Source organism: Gracilinanus agilis, chromosome 6 (genome assembly GCF_016433145.1).
Source record: "Gracilinanus agilis isolate LMUSP501 chromosome 6, AgileGrace, whole genome shotgun sequence".
NCBI lineage: Eukaryota > Metazoa > Chordata > Mammalia > Didelphimorphia > Didelphidae > Gracilinanus > Gracilinanus agilis.
Genome location: NC_058135.1, coordinates 19526889 through 19541684, shown reverse-complemented (window position 1 = coordinate 19541684; position 14796 = coordinate 19526889). Strand labels below are relative to the sequence as shown.

Below are 14796 nucleotides of genomic sequence, written 5' to 3'. Positions count from 1 at the left end.
TGTAATGGACTTCTGTACCAGCAGCAATGCAATGACCCAGGACAATTCTGAGGGATTTATGGTAAAGATGCTACCCACATTCAGAGGAAGAACTACAGGAGAGGAAACATATAAGAAAAACAACTGCTTGAACACATGGGTTGATGCGGACATGATTGGGGATGTAGACTCGAAACTACCACACCAATGCAACTATCAACAATTTGGAAATAGGTCTTGATCAATGACACATGTTAAAACCAGTGGAAAAGTGCATCGGCCATGGGTGGGGGGAGAGCGGGGTGGGGTGAAGGGGAAAGTAGGAGCATGAATCATGTAACCATGTTTAAAATGAATATTAATAAATGTTTAAAAAAAATAAAAGAGTTACAACCAAAAAAAAAAATCCTTACTTTCTAGGGGGCAACTAGGTGGCTCAGTGGATTGAGAGTCTGGCCTGGAGACGGAAGGTCCTGGGTTCAAATCTGGCATCAGACACTGCCTAGCTGTGTGACCCTGGGCAAGTCACTTAACTTCCATTGCCTAGCCCTTACCACTCTTCTGCCTTGGAACCAAGATGGGAGGTAAGGGTTTCAATTTTTAAAAAAAAAATTAAATTAAAAAAAAAATCCTTACTTTCTGAGCAAACCTAGCTGCCCCAACTATACTTATTTTTCAATATGCTTTTTTTTTTCTTTATTTCAGCTTTTAATGGGAGTGGAGTGAGGATTGATTATAATGATGCCATAAAAAGAGAGCCAAAGAAGACTTCTGGGTCATGTGAGCAACGAGAGGGCAGACTAGACATTTTCCCTATGCCTCACAAACCACTCCAAAATTATGTACCAAAGGGAAAGCAGCTTCAGTGTCTCTATGGTCTAGGATGGTGTCGGTGAACCTAGGGCATGCATGCTGGAGGGGCTGCTCCCTTCCCCCTCTCCATAGAGTCTGAGGACATTCCTCTCATCGCCCCCACCTCTGCCCAGCAGCCCAATGGGGCGCTTCCTCCCTCCCCTGTCTGGGGTAAGGCAGGCAGCTCCCATGTAGCCTGAGGGTTGCAGTTTGGGTACTCGGTCTCTAACAGGTTTGCCATCACTGGCCTAGGACATCCAGAATCCAAAGTTTATTTTAAAAATCCCCCCCCAAACCCTTGAAATGATGCTCACTATCCCTGAACTCACTCAGCACAGCTGCCTACAGTTGAACACTTATTTTATGGGTCTATATTACTACAAGGGAGGTAGAAGGGACTAACAACCCCTCCACCAACAATGCCAACCACCCACTATCACTGACAGGCAAGTTATCCCAAGAAGCCTGGAAACAGCAGCACCCTCCGGGCCACTGGCCTTGCTTCCATGGCCCAGTCCCTACAGATGTAATTCAGGGAAGCAAGCCTTGTGAAGATGTGAGCTAGGAATGGCATCTACAGGATACTGAGGCTGCCTCAGCACTTGGCACATAAGAAATATGTCCTATATGCTTTTTAATTCTTTACTTACTCACAATCCTCCATGCTCAGAGAAGGATCAATGGAGAGCACTTTCTCGAGACAAAGAATAACCAGAAGCACTTACAAAGGAGGAGTCACACAAGTCAGCATGAAGGATTGGGAAGTTTGGGAAAAGATAAAGAGTGGAAAAGAACGATCCTCAAGAGTGATGTTCAAATGTCTTAGTCAATGAATTACTTGATGATATAAAAGACCATATGCACCAATTTCCCTGCTGTTCCCCTCTATAATTATCCTTAAACTTCACCAGAATTATTAAGTAGAGCATTTGTTTCTCTGTGAATTAGGTGAGTTTAATTAAATATCCTAATTATTAATTCACCAAAATATAAGCATTACACTAACCATAAGAGTTCATCCTGAAGATCACTGGAGGATGCTTAATGACTTAACAGCTTCCTTCAAGTTTTAGCTAAGTCCTATCTTCTGTAAAAAGTCTTTCCTCGTCCTCATTGTCCCCTTTGTGCTTTCCCTCTGAGGTTATCCCACTTTATTCCATATATGTGTTGATTTTTTGTACCAAAACTGTTTACGAACTATGAACCCCATTAGACTGTGAGCTCCATGAGGTGTAAGGGTCATGAGTTTGCCTTTCTTTGTATCACCAGAGTGGAGCACATAAGTGCTTAATATTTGATGACTGACTACAAGTAACACATTTTGAGAATCTATGGATTAGATGAGAAGCAGCATTGTATGGTGAAAGACAAAAGAGTAACTGGAATTTAAGGCAAAAGCCTTTTAGTCAAGTTCTAATTAGGGTATAGGGCCATCAGGCAATTCTGGGTAAGTGACTTTATTTCTCTGGGCCTCAATTCTTCATCTGTAAAATAGGGTATCATATTTGTAGTTAGTACAAATATGTACTATTTCTCAGGGTAGTGAGAAAAACTTTTTTTGTAAATTGTGAAGTGCTAGGTAATCTATCATCATTATTATTAAGATGGGGAGAGATAAAAATATGGAAAAGAGAGAAGAAAACTAAGTTTCCCAGAAGAATCTTTATGCTTGTTAGAATTACTCTACATCTGAAAAGACTCATTTGGCATTAGGTCCCATTCAAGGTGCATTCTCTTTAGCCCAGGTAATAGGAAAGGCAAAACACTGCCAATCGATACCTTTAATTTATGTAACGAGCTTCCCATAGTGTTCCAACCTTGTGCAAGGCATTGATTCTTCTATGGTCCTTGGTTTCCTCCTTGGTAAAATGGAGGATTTAGTCTAGAAGACTTTGTGATTCAGTGAAGAAAAAGGCTGGGCTTTGGAGTTGTTAAGACCCTAGATCCAAGTCCCAGCTCTGCCCCTTACTCTCAAGTGTGGCTTTGAGTAAGTCACTTTACCTCCTTCTGCCTCAGCTTCCTCATCTATAAAAGGAAGAGGTCAGTCATCTATGACCTCTACATTCTCTCCTTGCTCTAAATTCTAAGACCCTAAATATTTTCCAGATATTCCCTAAATTATCCCAAAAGAGCTTTCTCAAGTAGATGCAAAGAGGGACATCAAGAAATCAAATAATCTGTTCTATTCATCAGTAAGATTTAGAATGGGAAATCAAGATTCCAAAGTCATATGAGATCAGGTTTGTTCCAGATAGTACAGGGGCAGCGAGGTGGTTCAGTGGAGAGAAAGCCAAGCCTGAAGGTGGAAAGTCCTGGGTTCAAATCTGACTTTGGTCACTTCCTAGCAATGTGACCCTATGCAAGTCACTTAACTCCAAATGCCTAGGCCCTTACTACTCTTCTGCCTTGTACCCAATACTCAGTAACAATTATAAGACAGAAGGTAAAGGTTTTTTAAAAATGGCATAAATGCCTTCATAGGTGTTCAAGGTTAACACTAATGTCTCACTTGATGTGGTTTCCCAACAAGAACAGGGAATGTAGAATTAAATATATTAAACAACTCTTACAAAAGAATGAAAGGATTGAATAATTCAAACATTTAGAAAAATATAAATTTGGTGTTTTCATTGGCAGAGCAATGTATTAAATAATTATAGTTCATAATGTAGGGATGGGCCACGGATATCACCTCATTCATTCTCCTAGGGAGTTCAGGGTGGAAAGCACTAGACTTGGAAGTCAGGAAGTTCACACCTAACCTCAGTTACTGCCCCCACAAGGGGAGAATAAGAGCACCTCCCTGGCAGGATTGTTGTGAGGACCAAGGGATTGATGGAGCGGGTCTGTAAGTCTTACAGCACTCTATGACTGCTAGCAGTTACAAGCGAGAAAACTCAGTGCAATTTGGAACAAGGTCCCTCAGCTAGTGGATTATCACCTCCAACTCTAACGTCTGAGGTCTTTAGTATGAAACAGTAGCCACACTCTCACTGGTCTCTCACACACTGACCTGATGTCAACCAAGGCGTCTCTCTCCATCTGCATCTCTTGAAGCTTGGTCTGCAAGTCGATAACTGACTGTCTCAGATGGAATTTCTGTTTTTCATGCATCTCAGCACTCTGAAAGATTTCAATGTCAGACTGTATACCATTATTTTTCTCATTTTCATCCATCTAGGGCAATTAACATTCCTGTACGATGCTGTTGAATGATCTAAGCCAATCCCCAAGCTTGAAGCTATGTCATGTTCTCCCATGTTACTTGGCCTGCAGCTCTTTGGGTGGAGAGGCCTGGCACGGAGCAGGTCTGAACAGTACCATTTCACAGCATTGTTGTTCATCTAGTCTAGAGCAGTAGTTCCCAAACTTTTTTGGTCTACCTCCCCCTTTACAGAAAAAATATTACTTAGCCACCTGGAAATTAATTTTTTTTAAATTTTAATAGCAATTAATAGGAAAGATAAATGCACCTGTGGCCATCACCGCCTCCCTGGATCGCTGCAGCACCCACCAGGGGGTGGTGGCGCCCACTTTGGGAATCACTGGTCTAGACCGTACTGAAACTTCCCTCTAAATCATGGATGTAGCTAGCATTTGCCCTTTACATCCTGCTGTGAATGTCACCTGGCAAACTCACTTCTGATTATTTGGCTCTTGAGCAGCTACAGCTATGGGTTTACATAGACCAATTAACATGGTTTTTTGCTTACCTCCAATTGTCCCGAGGATTTTTTTTTTATCACTAACGAATTTGAGGGGGAACATGATATGCTTAAACTAAAACTTACCTCTTATTCTTACAAGTTAGTGAACATGTTAAAAGTTTTAGTGCACTACTTGAATTAATTCCTAGTTTATTCTCATCAGAAATATTAAGAATAGGGGAAGAAAAGGACAAATAAGCTAGAAAGACAGTCCTGGAGATGGGAGTTTCTGGGTTCAAATATGACCTCAGATACTTCCTAGCTATATGACTCTGGGTAAGTCACTTAACCCCTATTTCCTAGCCCCTCCCACTCTCCTGCCTTGGAAGTGATATTTAGTATTGATTCTAAGACTGAAGGTAAAGGGTTAAAAAAAAAAAAAAAGGGTCGATCACAGAAGGACCATTCGTCCTCATGTCTACTAAGTGTGACTGATCTTTTAAGTAGGAACAATGTCAGAGATAAGGGATAGTTTTCCAATCCATATTCTTACTCAGGATTGTTTTGAATAATTTTCATCAACCTAATTCTGGGTATTGGAATTTCAGGTGCATCTGAAGCAATCCACAAGGCCACAATACCATTTGTTACCCTTCTTTTCTCACACCAAGTTGTGAATGTGAATCATTCTCTTGAACATCTGAGTACCCCCACCAGAAGCAAGAGGGGAACTCACTTCATTCAGTCTTCTCTGTAAATCTTTCACCTGATGAGAATACTCTTCTAAAACCCGCTCAATATGTTCTTTTCCGGGGTAAGGGATAACTTTTCGCTGGGTTTCAAGTTCCATTTCGTATTTAGTGAATAAAGGGTTCTGTGTTAAAGCCACCGGTGTGGAAGGGTTTTCATTCACTGCGCCACGAAGACAAGTTGACACTAAAAACGGACTGGCAGAACCTGGAAAACAAGAGGGCCATCACTGCACACTTTCATCTCTCTCCAGCTTCATACAAGTGCCCTTAGGATGCAGCTCTGTGATGTCATTCTCTCCCCCATGAGCTGAGAGCCCGCATGTTCCCAAAGGCTAGCTCGCCTTGCAACAGACGGACTTGAATTCTGCCAAGATAGAAGGTATGCGTCCTACTATTCTAGTGGGTCCCCAAGTCTGGCATATCATCCTCACTAACACAATGGCCTTTGGCACACCCACAATGCCAGCTGCCCAACCTTCATTCCTATTCCCCAGGCCCACCCCACCCATTCTATTATGCCTTTAGAAATCACAGCCTATCCCATTACATTCTAGAATTCCTTCTCAACTTTAATGAAAATCTGGCTCTTCTCCAAGAATCCTTTACCACCTTCCCCACTGGTAATGATTTTCCCCAACCATTCATTTAATCAAGAAGCAAGCAAACAAGCATTTATTAAATGTCAACTATTTCCAGTCATTGTGCTAAGCACTGGGGATACAAAGACAAAAATGAAAGTCTCTGCCTTCTGCAACCTAAAGATCTACTAAGGGAAATAATGTGTATGCTGATTAATATAAAATAAATGCAAAGTAGGGGGGAGCAGGAGGTATATAAATGCTGGAGTGAGGGTGGGAATCAGAAAATATATTTTTAGAAGTACTTTATGGGACCAGGAAGGAAAGATGACTTATTTCTTAGGTGTGTTCCACCTCTGCTTATTAGATGTTTCCTCTCCCACAATCCCTTAGTGGCCTCTTTTTGTGAATTATAACATCTGATTGCATTATCATGTCTCTATCCTTATTGCTATCATCTACAGACTTCCAGGTCATCTCTCATAATAACTTTGGCATGCAGCTCTCAGCCTTCCCCTCTACCTATTGCTTCCTGCCATTATCCTTAAGAACAGTCCGATTAGCTTTCCCCCCAGTCTAAATATACAATTCATCACTTTCCTGAACTCCAGTGACTTCCTTTTCCATTTTACTTCAACCACATGCTGACATGGTCATATTTGGGACTTCAGGAGCTCTAGAATTAAGGTACCTCAGATTTAGAATTTTAAAGTTCTTCTCTTTCATTACCACCCCTTCTGTCTCCCATTTTCCCCTTACATATAACCTACTATTTAGCTTTCACACATTCCTAATTCTCCCAATCCATCTTCATACATAGTTTTAGGTTTGCTACTTTTAACATTCCATGAGTTACTGTTGAAAGCCGTTATATGTAAAGAGCCAATTGGAGAAATAGGGTCAAATTTAGGGCCTATTATCTGGATTCCCTACGAGACCAATCCAGGCTGAGGCAGTCTTTGTGTTTGGTCCTGGTCACCTGAGCCCTGAAAAGCTCTGGTACCAGCAGGTAGATTAATCCAAAAACAACTTGACCCCTCCAAGAGGCTATTAGGAGTCATTTAGAGAAACAGAGTCTGTAATAGATGTTTTATCTGGATCCCATTACAAAATCATCGGCAAGTAAAACTGCGTGTATGATTTTTCTGCACTGCATGTCAGATGCAGATAGAATGGACCATCTAAGGTAAAAATCTGAGGCTCCTCTTTTGACTCATTTTTAGATCCCCACATTCTCTCAATATTCTTATTGGAAAGCTTTGAGTCCTTAACCAGACCAGCAGCTACTGAGTTAACAATTCCTCTCCTTTACAATTTCTCTCCTTGATAATTAAGAAGCCTGAAACCTAAAAAATATATTACTTAGATAAGGACTGGAGCCGGACAATTTAGTCCAGACTATCTGACCAGGTGCAGATCTGTAAATCAAGGCAGAATGCAATTAGTAAACATCTCTATGAAATTTATTTCTGCTTCCGGAATTATCCCCTACTAATTGGTGGTTGGAACTTGGCCCTCGTCTTTGCACCCATATCTCTATATTTTAGGCTTTAATGAATTGTGTATGATTTATAACCCCCTTCACAGCTGTGATTCTTTCTTTGTGTTCTTTGTTTGAAACCAGTATAAAATAAAGTCAAAAATCCCATAGCGTGGGATCAGCATGGGCTAACCTCTAGTTCGGCTGTTCTCAGTTTCTTTTTCCTGTCTTAGCAATCCGACGCCGTAAAACGCCACTCAGGACCCCTACCATATAGAGCTGGTCCTCTATAAGTTACTATCCTAGAATCCTCTATCCCCTAGACATTGCTTGAGTCCAACTGCAAATTCAAGGACTAGAATTAGGCCCAAGAGCTGTTTAATAATCTTGCCACTCTCTCCATATTAGATAAAACAGATCTCATTTTGTGTAGCAGCTATTCCAAACTTTTTTTTCCTCTTCCACAAAGAGCACATGGCCAAGCCTTTTACTTCACTGAGAATATGGAGCCTCCAGGTCACTGTTCAATTTTATAAAAGTTGGGATGGCTCCCACGCACACCCCAAATTGGGGAAGCTGAAACTCCCCAGCCTCAATAGTCTGCACAGGAGAAAACAGGCCCCAGCAGTAATAGAGGAGGAGTCAAACAGTTGAAGAGAGAAGCCAGATACAAACAAAATAGAAAAAAAAAATCTGAGACAAAAATGCTAAGAGAAAAACACTGTGTGTAAACCCAGCTGCCAAGCAGATGAACCAATACTGAGACTCAAAGAAAAAAGGAAAAATGAGTAAATATTCCAGAAAAGTCCTCAAATGCAATGAAATGTTATGCTTAAATGGAAATCAAAACAAAAACTACCAAAGAAAAAGGGAACAAGACAATAAATACTACAAATTTCCTTGAGATAATGGAACAAGAAGAAATTTCAGAATTGTTTAAAAGAGAAGCAACACTAAAAAAAAATTTTTTTTGGTTACATTTTGAATTCCAAGTTATCTCCTTCCCTCCCCTTCCTCCCACCCTCAAATTAGAAAGTGCTAATTTTTTGATACTAACGTATATCCATTCTTTCTCTGGAAGTAGATGGCATTTTCCTTCATAAGTCCTTCATAGTTGATCTGATCAATCATATAGCTTAGACATACACAGTTACTCATCAAACAGTATTGCCGTGACTGTATGCAATGTTCTCTTGGTTCTGTTCATTTTACTGTCTTTCCATGTTTTTCTAAAACCAACCTGGCTCATCATTTCTTATAATGCAGCAAGTAGTATGCCATCACAATTATATGCCACAACTTATTCAACCATTCCCCAATTGATGGGCATCCCTTCAATTTTCAATTTTTTGCCACCACAAAGAAAGCTACTATAAATATTTTAAGAACACATAGGTTCTTTTCCTTTTTCCCTAATCACCTTGGGAAATAGATTTAGAGTGGTGGTGCTGGGTCAAAAAGTAGCTTTCTAACTCCTTAGGCATTAATTCTAAATTGCTCTCTAAGAGAAATAATACTTTTAAATGAAGAAATCAAAATTAGGTCAAGAAATCAGAAATCTGAAAAGAAAAAAAAGCAATGCAAATGAAAGAGTAAATAATTTAAGAGAAGACAATAGAGAAGAACCCCAAAATAAGAGAGCTTCTGGAAAAAAAGAACAGATTTAAGAATCAAACATACTTAAAAGGAAGAAAATTTGCACAGAAGAAGCTGCAACTTTCAAAGAACATATATTTATATATAGAATATAAGTAAAAGTTACTGACCTTAAAGATGTATAGAGATAATATCTCTCTAGCTCTCCCAGGAAAACACTGTAAATTTTAAAAGCCTTAATACCAACTGTAGGAAATCATACAAGCAAATTAACCATCATCAGTTTAGAAAACAGATACCTAGTATTAATTGATAGATCAACAAACCACCAACAGAGAAAAGTTAAAACTCTAAGGTTAAATATAATTAAAGTCCAGAATTTCCATAATAACAGAAGGCAAATCAATTCAAATACTCCACATCTATGAAAAAATTAAAAAGATTAGAAAGTGATACTACTGGAAAAGGACTGTAAGGGAACTTGAAGACATCACAAAATAACAGCCTGCAAAACTGAACCTAATCATAAAGAAAGGGGTCCGGTGAGCATAACATTCAATCAGCAAACACTTAAAACATGAAAAACACATGGAAAGTAAGCAAGCACAATTATCAACAATAATCTTGGGGCAGTTAGGGAGTTCAATGGATAGAGACCCAGGATTAAAGATGGGAGGTCTTGGGTTCAAATTCAGCCTCGGACACTGCCCAGCTATGTGACCCTGGACAAGTCACTTTACTTCAACTGCCAAACCCTTACCATTCTTATCTTATTGATTCTAAGACAGAAGGTAAGGATTTAAAAAAAGAAAAATCTAAACAATGTTATAAAATTTCTCCTGTTCCTTAGATAAGACAAAAGTAATAATATTTTTGCTATTAAAACTTTTTAATCAATGGTTTAAAAAAGAGAGATCATATCAAAGGACACAAGAATCTAAGGAGAATTCTGAAGAGATAGGAGAAGGGAAGGAAGGACTTCAATTAATATTTTATAAACTAAAATTTAAATTTGCCTATAAGGAAACCAATATGTGTTAAGAAGGAGGGGGAAAGGATCACACAAAGAGAAATTCATTAGGACATGGGAAGGAAGAGACAAAGATGCATTTCTGCCTAGAGCAATATGAACAGAAAAGGGGACAGTAAATTTTTTAGTCTCCCAACAAGCATGGAAACCTGCTGGTGAGTGGAATAAGCACAGGGGAGGAACAAAATGAAGAGTTATGGGAAGCGGGGCTCATGCTAAAAGGGAAAACAAATGGGTTCCACTGAAGCACATTCCCAAGATCTGGCAGGAGAAAGACGAGAGATCTCTCCTAGCAGGTTTCATTTGAGAGATGAGCACATTAGGAGACCACATTCTCCGAGCAAGGGTCATACTTGCTATAAATGAATTCTGCCTCCAAGAAGAGGGTATGTACAGGAGCCCTAGGGGTTCTCAAAATCCAGGGTTGAAAGGGAAACATAGATCCAGAAGTAGTATATACTGGCCTGTTGATGGTAAAGACTGGGGGTAGGGCTGGGCCTCATGACTCAGGATACAGAGAGACTCCCACCACGCCATACTTTCTCCTTCATGAACTGGAATTTCCAGGAGTAAGACACAACAGAAAGTCACACAAAAACAAAAAACAAAGAAAAACAAGGGAAAAGGAGGATAAAAGTTAATATCTATAAATGTACTAACTTGGAATGGGATAAAACAAGGAGATCAATTTTTGCCCTTCAGAAACCCTACCTTTCATGAGGGACAGAGAGAATAAGGAATGAGCATGTAAATCTAGAGCCCATAAATAGGAAAATCAAATTCAGAATAGATGAGATGAGAAAAGAGGCCAAAGTAAATAAATATTTGTTGAAAAAAGTTACTACAAATGGATATTAGATTACTCAAGTTAGGAGAATAAACAAGGGCATGGCTGACGGTAAGGATTGTTCCATTCTTATCTGGGTAGGGAGAGGTAAAAGGAGTGAGGAAAATAACGAGTAACTCCTCGTCTGTAAAATGAAGGGGTCATCTCAATGGCCTCTAAAGTTCCTTCTAGTTCTAAATCTATATCACCAAAAAACTGCCTCTTAAATTTAAATAACTTGGGAAATGGGAGGGGAAGGTGCTACATGAAAGGACAACTATGAAATTTGTGCAAGCAAAACTAACTGGACAAATCCTACAAGAGAAATAAATGGAGCAGAATGCAAAACAAGCAGCTACAACCATAAATACCAATGAAAACAAAAGAATCCTTAAGAATCATTAAGAAATCAGTACTTTCCAGTATAGTGGTAGTAAAGTAGTGATACTGTGGGGTATATTTTTCCCTTTACTTTGAAGAAAAATATTTTTCAAAGTTTTTACATCTCATTTCTTTCTTGGTCAACTTTCTATCATCTAAAAAATGTTGCCCTTCCAGAGCAAATATTTTACATTTCTTCATATTTTTAACTCCTAAAGCACTGTCGCTATTACCATCACACTTTTCTTACTCATCTTCGGTTTAGAAAGTCTCTTTTAAAACTTTTTAAAACTTCCATCTTCTGGAGGTGGGGAGGGAAAGAACATGAATCATGTAACCATGGAAAAATATTCTAAGCTAAATAAATAAGTAAGTTTTAAAAAAAACCCCAAAATACAAAGAACAAAGAATAAGATAGACTAAAATGTCAGTCAAAATGAGGCTCTTTGCCAAAGCTTAGGTACAAACTTACAAACTTCCCTATATGAGGTTGAAGAGGAGGAAAACCCTGGAAAATTGCTGTCTACTTTTTCAGCTGCAGGAGAAGCTAAATACTTGAAACCTTAACACCATACTGCTGACTCAGCCTTGGATATTCAACACCTACCCATTCCCCTCTGCTCTGATTAGAGAGCTGGAGCACTAAATTCTTCTAGCTTCCCTTTACAGAGGACTGGATTCATAACTTTCCAGTGCATTCTCCACTCTCCAACTGCAGCTTTATTTGGATTTGATGCTTTAGAACAAGATACTTTCAAATCTATACACCTCCACTTTCTTAAAAACAAAAACAAAAAGGCCCCTTACTTTCTGTCTTAGAATTGATTCTAAGGCAGAAGAGTTGTAAGAACTAGGCAATGGAGGCCGAGTGATCTGCCCAAGGTCACACAGCTAGGAAATATCTGAGAATGAATCTAGGCCTTCTACACCCCAATTTTCAAGCTTCCTTTTGAGTTTTGCCTTTCCTTGTTAAGTTGTAATCTCCTTGAGGGCAGGAAATGTCTTATGAGTATCTTCAGTAGAATGCAGTGCTTAGCACTGTGCATGGCACATAATCTGTGCTTAATAAATGTTGAATAAATGAAATATTAAAATTAATAAATAAAATAATTATTGAAGATTTTTATCTGAAAAAAAAACAACAACTTCCATCTTCTCCCAGAAAAATCCAGGTTTGCAGGACACTGTTCTCTCCTGGTTCTCCTCCTTAGTATATAGGTATATATACTCCTCAAGCTTCCTTTGCTAAATCTCCACCCACATGACACCCACAAACTGTGAGGGATCCCATAGGGTTTGGTCCTGGGTCCTCTTTTCTTCTCCCTCTATACTATTTCATTTAGTGATCTCATCCGCTCCCATGGATTCAATTATCTTTTTTTTTTTTATGTAGCAGATTCTCAAATCTACTCGTTCACCCTAGCCTCTCTGCTGACCTCCAGGACTGCACCTCCACTTGCCTTTTGTACAATTTGAACTGAATGTCCTATAGGCTAAGTCAGTAAGATCCAAAACTAGCTCATTATCTTTCTCTCTATCTTTCGGCCTTATTCCTAACTTCCCTATTATGGAATGTCATCATCTTCCCATGTACTCCAGGCTCATGAGCTGTCATCCTCAACTCCTCATTCTCTCTCAAGCCCCAGGATCCAATCTGTGGCCAAGGCTTATTGAATTGACCTTTGAAACATGTCTCAAATACGCTCCCTTCTCTCCTATAACCCTGCCACTGCCCTGTTACACTTCCCTCACACCTGGACTATTAAAATAGCCTACTGTCTGCTCTCAATTTGTCTCTCCCCTCTAGAGTCCATACTCCGCTGGGCTGTTAAAAGTGCAAGTCAGAAGACGTCAACACCCTCTTTACCCCCACTCGAAGAGCTTCAGTGGCCTCCTCTCACCTCCACGATTAAATATGGAATCCTTTGGCATAAAATACCTAGCTCCTTCGTCATTCTTCTTATGCCTCACTCACCCCAATGACTCCCGCTTTCTCTCACAAACCACTCTATCTCCTGACTCCAGCCACTTTCTCTGGCTGTCCCTCACGCCTGGAATTCTTTCCCTTTTCATCTCTACCTCGCAGATTTCCCAGCTAAAATCCCACCATCTACAGGAAGTCCTTCCCAATCCCTTGAATTCTAATGTCTTCTCCCTGATAATTATTTCCAATTTGTCCCATATGTAGTTAGTTTGTACTTAGGCTTTTGCTTATTGTCTCCCCCATGAGCTCCTCAAGGGCAGGGCCTGTGTTTTTCCATTTCTTTACAACTCCATTGTATAGCATAGTTCCTAGCACATAGTAGGCACTTATTAAATATTTGCTGCTTGAGTTTTAAAACAGATAAAAAATACAGGAAACAATTTAAAACTTAACAAAAGGGGGGTACAGCTGGGTAGCTCAGTGGATTGAGAGTCAGGCCTAGAGATGGGAGGTCCTAGGTTCAAATCTGGCCTCAGACATTTCCCTAATGTGTGACCCTGGGCAAGTCACTTGACCCCCATTGCCTACCCTTACCACTCTTCTGCCTTGGAGCCAATACACAGAAGTTAAGGGTTTAAAAAAAGAAATCAACAAAAGGTGAGAAAAATACTACAAGATCTGGTATGGAGTTTGAAATGCAAAATGAATTTTTTTCTTTTGAAAACATAAAGCCTGGAGATGAGAGGTCCTAGGTTTGAATCTCACCTCAGACCTTCCTCTCTGTGTGGCCCTGGGCAAGTCACTTAACCTCAATTGCCTAGGCCTTACCCCTCTCTTTTGCCTTCGAACCAATACTTAGTGTCTTTTGTAAGACAGAAGGTAAAAGTTTAAAAAGAAAATAATTAGGCAAAATGGTCAGCACATATATCTATAGCTTAACTCAGTACTATAACCATGTTATTTAACTTAACAGTAGTTGGATTCTGACAATGATTTTGAATATTATCTTTGAAGGTTACTTACTTCCGCTGGATCTGACGGCGCTCAATGATACATCTTCCGGATTTGCATCATGCCCTTTCGCTTCCATGCTGACAAAAGCTCTTCTTGGAGTTGGAGTGTCTTATGAGTTTGCCTTATTAGCTCTAACCTAGGAAAGCAAAGGATATATTGTGAAGGCGACTGCCTTTGTTCAGACTTAAAATTATTTTATTATTCTAAATTCAGACTTTATTTAGGCTATTTCTATACAATTATTATTTAGGATTAAGAAAATGAAATTTTTTGTTCAGGATAGATATTCTTAGCAGCCCTAATAAAAATGAGTATTACCCAATGATCAACAACAACAACAAATACAGATGAATTTTACCCAGTCACTTTTCCCAAGGCAACCCTCAAAAGGGAGCACTAGTAGTACTAAGTGACTGGCTTCCTTGACTGATGAGGACAACGTTTTTTCTTCCCTTTCTTGACTATCTATTATAAGGTCACATTTTTCAAACAATGAAAAGAAAAGCTCCTTAAAAAGTCAAGATCAATAAACTAGGAATCAATAAAAGAATAACTAAATAAATAACTCATAAGTTTATAGATAACACATGCCAGGGTATCTAAGGAACAGATAGGCCAAGATTCAATCAATTCAAAAGTGCAACATTCAGGATTTAAACAATAATAAGGGCATGTGAAAACAGACTGTCACTTGAATCTACTCTTAATTGGCAAAAGGAAGAACTCCGAAAATTACA

At 39.3% G+C, this 14796-nt stretch overlaps 1 protein-coding gene across 2 annotated transcripts in view; it reads right to left on the bottom strand.

Moving 5' to 3' along the window:
- The window catches only part of CCDC158 (coiled-coil domain containing 158), an 88057-nt gene extending 73916 nt beyond the window's left edge, over positions 1 to 14141 (bottom strand). For both annotated transcript variants that reach the window (XM_044680491.1, XM_044680490.1), the window contains exons 1-3: positions 14069 to 14141; positions 5215 to 5435; positions 3845 to 3954 (exon numbers count right to left, since the gene is read on the bottom strand). In XM_044680491.1, coding sequence (XP_044536426.1) covers positions 3845 to 3954; positions 5215 to 5435; positions 14069 to 14135 — 398 coding nt within the window. In that variant the 5' untranslated portion in view covers positions 14136 to 14141. The remainder of the gene's footprint in view (positions 1 to 3844; positions 3955 to 5214; positions 5436 to 14068) is intronic.
- Positions 14142 to 14796: the final 655 nt, after the last annotated feature.